This window comes from Crinia signifera, unplaced genomic scaffold (genome assembly GCF_055691185.1).
Source record: "Crinia signifera unplaced genomic scaffold, ASM5569118v1 HAP2_SCAFFOLD_688, whole genome shotgun sequence".
Classification (NCBI taxonomy): domain Eukaryota; kingdom Metazoa; phylum Chordata; class Amphibia; order Anura; family Myobatrachidae; genus Crinia; species Crinia signifera.
This window is the reverse complement of record NW_028142587.1, coordinates 25,077-34,601: the sequence shown is the minus strand read 5'-3', so window position 1 is coordinate 34,601 and position 9,525 is coordinate 25,077. Positions and strand designations below refer to the sequence as shown.

At 40.2% G+C, this 9,525-nt stretch overlaps 1 protein-coding gene across 1 annotated transcript in view; it reads right to left on the bottom strand.

Annotated features, from left to right (window-relative positions):
* Window positions 1–229: 229 nt before the first annotated feature.
* Window positions 230–9,525, bottom strand: part of LOC146056000 (myelin regulatory factor-like) — a 34,329-nt gene continuing 25,033 nt past the window's right edge. Inside the window, exons 5-6 of the mRNA XM_083168339.1 lie at window positions 1,622–1,726; window positions 230–1,363 (exon numbers count right to left, since the gene is read on the bottom strand). Coding sequence (XP_083024465.1) covers window positions 1,286–1,363; window positions 1,622–1,726 — 183 coding nt within the window. The 3' untranslated portion in view covers window positions 230–1,285. The remainder of the gene's footprint in view (window positions 1,364–1,621; window positions 1,727–9,525) is intronic.

Below are 9,525 nucleotides of genomic sequence, written 5' to 3'. Positions count from 1 at the left end.
TTACAGTAGGCTGCGTATAGATGTTACTGTGTAACAGCCATTTGCAGGCCCTGCGAGGGAATAGCCCTTGCGAATGGGTGGTGGCCGGGCCACCATTCGCAAGACCGGGTTTGGTGGACTCGATCAACCAGAATAACCCCTTTATCTGTAGTCTTATGTGGTGTGCGTCTACAGTGCCTACAAAATCAATGTTTCTGCAGTCACAAAACACCAGTCACAGTACAAATAATTATTTATATTTTGGGGATTTATATGCAGACAAGATATATATATATTTTTTTTACTTCAGACCCAAAGAACAGGGTAAGAGGAAGGGGATAACAGTGCAAGGAGAGTAGCAAGGGAAATATAAATACAAATTGGGAAATTTGATAAAAACAAATATTAAAAATGCTTTGAGCTCATAGGTCCAGATAAAATGGCAGTTTAACCCTTCCAATACTATAGGCCTGGACCTCCAGTCATGGAAGGGTTAAAATGCTACAATGCGATAGTGTCTTACTAACTGTAAGAAAACCATACTTACAGGATTGTAACATTAAGAGCAGAAATGACGTCAGAAAGACCGATCGGGGGTCTGGTATCTGGGTCCTTAATAATAAAGTCCCCACTTCATCTGTTTGCACAGCGCTGGCGCGCCGCGTGCCCAGTTTAGGGAGCGCAGATTCACCATCTGGCACTAATCACTGCCCCCCTTCTTTTTGAGGCACAAGCCATGTTAAGATTAAGTGCACTTTTGTGGTTAGAGAATTAAATACAAAACAAACAAGAATCAAAAAAAAAAGGATTCACATAAAATACAATAGAGCACAAAGATATCTCAGTAACGTAAAACGGCTTGTGCAGCCTCTGGCTTAGTGGCAGCAGCTAACAGGTCAGACTGCTGAGCTACACAGCTTGCGGAGATGGTTAACAACAATCGGAGATGGGGTCTTCCTGGTAACTTCAATCAAGGATTGGGAGGGCCACAGATAAAGGGAAGGTTTGTAATAGAATCATACATAACATTTAACATACAGAAAATCAATCACATTTTTCTTGCGTGGGGATAGTTCCCTGTGTCTCCAGTGTGATGGTTTACTGATTTCCAGTTGTGCCCAGTTGATTCCAGTGCTGCTTGGTTTGGTCCAGTGTTGCACATCCAGTGAGGGGTTTGGGTCACCCCGCGACTGCCCGCAGTCTGGGGGGCACGGAGGGGGAGGGGCACGGGCACGTTTTCTGTGCCCAATGGAAAAAAAGGAAAAATTTGTGTTTTTTTTCCAGCTGTTCAACGAGCGCGTCATTCTCAGAGTCGGTAAAAACTGAAATAATAGTCTGTAACTTGTGAAGGATCCAGAGAAGCGTCATAGCATCCTGCTGCTCCCTGAGAGACAGAAAGAGGGACAGTTAGAGAAGACTCCTGCGTATGAGGCATGAACACTGCACAAGTATCAGACAATAGAGGGAGATTTCAGGTGCTAGAAGGCGCATCTATTGCCTAATGACCTTACACTAATACTGGCAATGTAGTATAATCGGTGTCTGGATTCTGGGAAGACTGGCGCAGTGTAACCCAAGCTGATGGCTGCGTATTGGTTGTAAATGCACTAAGGACACTGGTGAGTAGATCGGAACGGCTTACCGGAGGTGACACCTGCAGGTGAAAGGTGAAATCCTGGGAAGGAAACAACTGGAGAGACCATAAGTGGTACGATGATGGGATCGGCTGGGTACACGCTCCAGAGACCTGGGGGAGAGAAAAAGTTTCCATCAACTCCCATTACATTTACTACCAGGCGTACATACATATAATACTACATTTTATTAGCAGCTTATAGTCTCTGATCATGCTACTGCAAATGCCTGTAGCAGCCAGGGTCTATGGTACCATACAAGAAAGGTTTTGGGGGTTCTGCACTCAATTATTTCAATTTCTGCCCTATATTATCGGGCATTGACCGCTATTTAAATGTATGTAGCGGGGGTGCTATCCTGACCAACTGAGGGTCAGTGATCAAAAAATGGGAGGGAAAGAAAAAAGGTCAGTTATTTGTGGATGCACTCCTGATCCTCACGGATCAATATTCATTGCAATAAATTGTTTCATTCAGATAAAACCGTGGGGGTTCCTATTGTCTTTATTTAATTGGTTCTTTGACAAGGAATTAGCCCACAAAAGTTGCGAAAATTAGAGGTTAAAATATCCCAACATACAAACGTACATATAGTGAGGAAGAATAAAGATTCGTGTTGGAAAGAATTAAAACGTGTAGGCAGAATCTAATAGGATGATGTTAATTGCAATATTTTTATTGGGTGGTATTCCCTTATAGCTTAGGTATTATTTGGGTAATATTCCCCTATACCTTGTGTGTTAATTTGTGTTCCATATCACACCGCTTAAATAGGTGGTGGCAGCTCAATTGTCTGCCCTCGGTTTAGATCCGAATATCCGTGAATATTTCAATATATTATTGTACATACAGCTTTCAAGTTTTTTGGAGTTCCTGTATTGGTGTGATTTGGCCGAGGATTCGGCTCTATGTCACACTTATGGTTCCCCACGGGAGACTTTTTGGCAATTTTATCTGTGATTTGGCCAGTAAATTGGCTCTATGTCACAGTTATTCGCCCCTGGTAGATAGGCCTTATAGTGTATACTTTGTGAATTGTTCCACTCAGATGATTAGGTTTGTGATATGGCCTTAACTTTGGCTCTATTTCGCATCTGGTTATTATATCTCAGTGGTCATTTTTGGCCTTATATTTGGCCTTATAAGACACTTTTGTTGGCAAATTTTATTTGTGATTTGGCCAGGAAATTGGCTCTATGTCACAATTATTTGGCCTTTGATAAGTATAACACTTTTATTGGCAAATTTTATTTGTGATTTGGCCAGGAAATTGGCTCTATGTCACAATTATTTTGCCTTTAATAAGTATGCCCTTTAGTGTGTATATTGAAGATTCATCCACATCGATAATGAGTTTAGATTAGTAATCTGGCCTTAATTTCGGCTCTATCTCAGACCCAGTTTTTATAAATCTTTGTGGATATTATCAGCCTTACATTTGGCCTTATATTACACTTTGTTGTTTTTACACATGTATGTTTTTACACAGGTATTTATCTTGTTTCCCAGGGGGGATAGTGTGAGCGTTCCTCTAGTGTGATTTGGCCATAGGTTTGGCACTGTGTCACAGATTTTTATATAGTACTCCAAAAGAGAATATTTTTTAAAGATATATAATGAATCCACATTCAGCTGTTTATGTCAGCTTTCGGATGGGGATTTGGACATATAGTATGGCCTTTCATTTGGCTCTATGTCCCATTTAAACTTTATTTCGTTTTTTATGTTCAGTTTTGATTCTGTCTGTTATATATCTTTTTTTGTTGTGTGTGTGATTTGGCCTTCTCTTGGCTCTATGTCACACGTTGGTATATTTATTTTTGGCTGCATAAATATAATTGCTGTTTTTCACATATTATTCTTTTTCACAGTGAATGAATTAGGGCAACAGAAAATTACCTCTGATAAACAGAGTGTTATTTTTACTTGGTTATCTGGCTACTAAATAGCTGGTTTGTATCTTGTTCTTATATGTTAAGATGGAGATGATTGTATACATATAGTGATACAATCCTTTGTAACTTTATGTTTTCATTCGATACATTTTAGTTTCAAGATACGTTTCTGAGCTGCCACTGATTGCTACTGACATCTACTGGTGGTTTCTGTTAATTACATATCTCTGGTCAGAAATAGCCATTGAGATTTTATGCCAGAGAGTTCAGAGCAATCAGTTGTTATTGCTGTAATAGAATATTTTGCCTTAATTGTAGTGAACAGGACAGTCCCTGTGCTATGGTCTGCACAGGTAGACTGTGGAAGCAGGTAACACTCCCTTCACTTGCCAGCGTACAATTACAGCACTAAAGTTCACAATCTAATTAGCGGTGGATATAACATATTAGTCAAACACACAATATCATCCTATAATTCTGCCTGCCACGGGTCTAGGACACGTGTTTCGCATTAGGTGCTTCTTCAAGCTAGCCAAACGATCGCTATCCACCATACTGGCTTTATCTAAGAGTCCCGCCAATCAACTTTGACTGCGCGGGACACGTGGTGTCAATTCAGCCAATGGAGCGGCTTTCTCCGCGTCCTCCGTCTCTATGCAGCGTATTGCTGCTGCTGCTGCCGGCGTCACGTGATTTATCACGTGTGTATCTTGTGCCAATGATCGTCCTTTCGGGCGCCGCCCGTGCATCTGTATGAATTGCTCTGATGCCCTGGAACCTGTATACGCTACTGTGGTTGCGCACGATACTGTTCTTTGTGGCCGTACAATGTTAATATCTCTCAGTGGGTAATCTATATTGTATCCCCATTATTCTGTCGGTGTCTATCTTTGAGCATTTAGTGAGGGCATCGGGTGTTTTATTTTGGTTTATTGTTACCAGTTTATACGTTATGCCCGCTATTTGTTTTGCCCCATAGTCTGCATATATCATACTTGGTCACGTGTTTGATTTATGCCAATAGTCTTCCTGACAGGTTTGGTCTGTGCATAGTTAGGTGCCCCGGGATATGTATATGTAATTGTTCCTTCATATCAAAACATATTGGATATGTGTATAGTTTGTATTTTATCTTAAGTCTTTGATATTTGATCCTCCTTAATCCATTGGTTAGTTGTTTGGAGAATATTTGTGCATAAATTGAGATATTAAAAACTGCTTCGTGTTGGCCAGTTATACTTCATACTGTATTTTACATTTTTGCCCCGCAGTCTGTATATTCAATATCCGTGAGATTTTTCCATTTTAATCTTTTATCATGTTATATCATATATCTAATTACTGATGGTAAGTATACATCTATTAGAATGATATTCACCATTAATATTATACTTATCTGGTATTTAGGGCCGTGTTGGACTTCGAGGTATGAGGGGAAGGAGAGGAAAAAACGTGAGTATTGTGCTGATCAATTGAAAATAAGTGTGTTGGTGTAAATTGTGTCACTCGTGGAAACAGAGAAACAGGGGGTGGGGGGGATTATGATGGGAGGTCAAAATCAGTATTAGTTGAATATATTACATTTAATATATTAGTAGTGGTCTAGAAAACATTGATTAATTTATCATTGTACATAAGTGAGTCCGTTGTGTGAAGATTGTCTTTATCATTGTATATAAGTGAATCCGTTACATGAGGATTCTCTTGGTTGTGATGGTGTGGGTACCAAGTGATGGGGATAAGGGAGAGTATGTTATGTGGGCCAATTTGGAAGGGGTCCACAAGTGTAGGGGACTCTAGTGCTCCAATAGGTAGGTGGTCGTGAGAATATTGAATATTGGTGATAATATTACATAGATTGTAGTATTCTGTGACAGGTTATTAGTGTCTTCTCATAATTGAGTATTCTCTATTAAATACAACAACTTGGATTTTCGGGGTGGTGATTGGTTTAGGTGTTTATATTCGAGATTCTGAGTTCAGGTAATTTGGTTGTTATTCTTCCCTGGGTTTTCTGCCTAGTTTCAATTATAGGCTGTGATCCCTGTATCCATTGATTTTATCATTTGAGTTTGTTAGCCTTAATTTAATGGTGATCATCTCGAGGGATATTGATGGGTAGGGGAGTGTGATTGAGAGAAATTAAATTCATTTATGGCATGTTGATTGCCTTGAGAAAAGGGGGGGTGGGGGGGAAAAGAAGATCCATAAGGAGATGGGGTTATGTTTGTAATCTTTGAAGGGGGGTAGAAAGAAGGATATATGGTATTTTAAAGGAAGGGGAGATAGCTATTGTATTCGTTCAGTCCTTTTGGTTGTAAACAATCCATGAGGAAAATCATCTTTGTTTCAGTTTTTAGAAGTTCGGCATCCAGATCACCACCTCTAATTCCCAATTGGATATGCCGCATACCAAACACTTTAAGGCCCTTTGGGTCATTGTTATGGTAACGCATAAAATGTCTCGCTATTGGGCTAAGTTTTTTGAAATTGTCGGCATCTTTTCTGGCATTACGTATGGAACAGATATGCTCCAATACTCTTACTTTTAAAGGTCTCTTTGTTTTGCCCACATAAGTTTTGTCGCAGGGGCATTTGATTTGATACACCACTCCGATTGTTGTACAAGTTATCAGGCCTTTTATGTACCATGTTTTACCGAATTTATCTCGATATGATTTAGTTGGTATCATATGGTTACAGGCCTTACATCTGCCACACTTCTCAGATCCCTGTTTCAGTGTGGTAGTGGCTGGTGGTATTTCTGCCAGATGACTGCGTACCAGATGATCCTTCACATTTCTTGCTCTTCTCCAATTAACTTGTACTTGTGGTTGGAGGATTGATTTCAAGTCTTCATCTGTCTGTAATACCGGCCAGTGTCTCTGCAGTATTTGACGGATGTCCTTCCAATGATTATTAAAGGTGCCTATGAAGCGAATGGATTCTGTTTGGTTTGGGTTCTTTTGTTTGGGGAGAAGTAGTGAATCACGAGTGATCCCTTGTACTGTTTTCTGGGACTTTTTAATAAGTTTTTTACTGTACCCTCTCTCTGATAATCTCTCTGATAGTTCATGTTCTCTCTTTTTCAGAGTTTGGGGGTCCGAGCAGTTCCTTTTAGTTCTGATCATTTCCCCTTTGGGGATGGCCTTGATTGTACTGGGAAGGTGACCACTCGAGGCATGTAGCAAGCTGTTAGTTGCAGTTTCTTTTCTATATAGATCTGTACATAGATTGCCCATTCCATCAATACTTATTAACAGGTCGAGGAAGTGTATTTGGCTCTGACTGATCTCATGTGTCAGTTTTAAGTTGAGATTATTTTGATTTAGAATTTGGATGAATTCCTCCAATTCACTTCTCTCTCCGTCCCACAGTAGTAAGATGTCGTCAATAAATCTTAAATATAGGGGAATTTTTTCAGTGAATCTGTTGTGTGATTCCTTGAACACCATCTCCCTTTCCCACCACCCCAGGTACAGGTTTGCATACGTTGGGGCACATGCTGTCCCCATCGCTGTCCCCCGTACCTGGAGGTAGTGGGAGCCTTGGCATGTGAAGTAGTTTTTTGTGAGTATAAATTTTATGGACTCCACAAGAAATTTGTTGAAATCATAATTGGCATCCATATTTAGGAAGTACTGTACTGCTTCAATGCCTCTATCATGTTTGATGCTAGTGTAGAGGCTTTCAACATCTAAGGATACTAACCATGTCAGATTTTCTAATTTATTGAGCACGTCCATTGTGTCTCGTAAGTATGACGGTAAAGCCGTGACATGATGTCTCAAAAATTGGTCCACGTAAATACTGAGATTTTCAGTTAGACTCCCCTTGCCAGATAGAATTGGCCTGCCTGGTGGAATTTTGGCATTTTTGTGGACTTTAGGGAGAAGGTACAGGGTAGGTGTTCTAGGGTTATTAATTTGTAAGAATCTCCAATCATTTTTGGATATGATATTCCTATCATGTGCTGATTGGATCAGTGCATTGTATTGACGACAGTATTCTGTGCACGGACTGAAAATGAGTTTTTTGTAACAGTCTGAGTCACTCAGTTGGCGTTGTAACTCCTGTGTGTAAAGGGTGCGTGGCCATAGTACCACGTTACCCCCCTTATCGGATGGTTTGGTTATGGTGTCATGCCAGGATGCCATTTCTTTGAGTGCTCTTTTTTCTCCCTCAGTGGTATTTCCTGCTTTGTATTTTTGTTTACTCAGGAGTTTGTCCAGGTCTTGAGATACAAGAGTTTGGTATACCTGGATTTGGGGACAGATTTTTGTATCCGGTATAAATGTGGATTTTTTCTTTATTTTAGATTTATCAAAAGGTTCTGGTGTCTTGTCATCTGTAATTGCAGTTAATGGATTGGACTCGTCACACATATTCTCGGATGCCAGATCTAATAGTACTTCTAGTGCAGGTTGATCCTCTTCCCCTAGGGTTTCTTGGTTATGGGGATTTGCTGATGTAGTCTTAGTTTGACAGAAGAATTTTTTCAAGAGGATTTTTCTGGTAAATAAGTTTAGATCCTTCTCTAATTCGAATCTGTCAGCTTGTGACGAGGGTGAAAACGAAAGGCCTCTTTTGAGGATTGACTCTTGGTCAGGTGTAAGTTCTCTTTCTGTCAGATTAATAATTTTTAGGGGTGCTGTGTCAGATATTATGTGTGGGGATTCGGGCTGTATTGTTCCCTGAAACGCCTCCTGTCTCTGGGTTCCTCTTTCCAATCGAGGTATTCCCGTTTGCGTCTTCTTCCCCCCCTGGCCCCTCCTGCTCTTTCTCCAGGGTCTCTTCCTCTCCGGCCTGCCCCTAAAAAATGTGTTCGTGGGAGTCTATTATCCATTGTTTCATTATCAGATGAGTCTGGTTCGGAAGTTGTGTAATTTGAGGTGTTGCCACTTCGATTGGGGTGTGGTGGTCTGTTTGTCCTCATGTTCCATTTGAATACTTTATTATTCTGGAAGTCCATCTTATCCCTATGGAACTTCCTTTTTTTGCGATCTATAATTTCTAATTCATAGCTTTCAATTTCTTTTTTATATTTATCATATTGTTTTTGGAATTGATCAAGCGTTTCAAAATTTTTGAGTTTTTCTCCCAATACTACTATTTCTTGTGAGAGTTGATTGAGAATGACTTCGTCATGTCTTATCAGGATTTTAATCAGGTTTTTGGAACATTCCAGTAATGTTTTTTCCCAATCTACCCTTAAGTCTTCGTTGGCTAGGTCGAATGCAGGGAAGACTCTAGGTCTTAAACCTCGGGGGACCATGTTATGTTTTAAATAGTTATCGAATGTGGTTCGGTTCCAGACTGTTTTGCTCTGTTTCATCAGTGCGTTTTTCAGTGCGTATAGGTCATCCGACCAATTTGCTGAGGGACCACTGGATTTGTCTCCATGATCTAGGAATATTGAGTCCATATCGCTTCTTAACTTGTCCCTCCTATTCTCCAGATCTTTGGCTAGGCTGAATGTGGCCATTGTGGTTAGCGATCGTGTGGTTTTAACAATTCTTAGATAAAGCCAGTATGGTGGATAGCGATCGTTTGGCTAGCTTGAAGAAGCACCTAATGCGAAACACGTGTCCTAGACCCGTGGCAGGCAGAATTATAGGATGATATTGTGTGTTTGACTAATATGTTATATCCACCGCTAATTAGATTGTGAACTTTAGTGCTGTAATTGTACGCTGGCAAGTGAAGGGAGTGTTACCTGCTTCCACAGTCTACCTGTGCAGACCATAGCACAGGGACTGTCCTGTTCACTACAATTAAGGCAAAATATTCTATTACAGCAATAACAACTGATTGCTCTGAACTCTCTGGCATAAAATCTCAATGGCTATTTCTGACCAGAGATATGTAATTAACAGAAACCACCAGTAGATGTCAGTAGCAATCAGTGGCAGCTCAGAAACGTATCTTGAAACTAAAATGTATCGAATGAAAACATAAAGTTACAAAGGATTGTATCACTATATGTATACAATCATCTCCATCTTAACATATAAGAA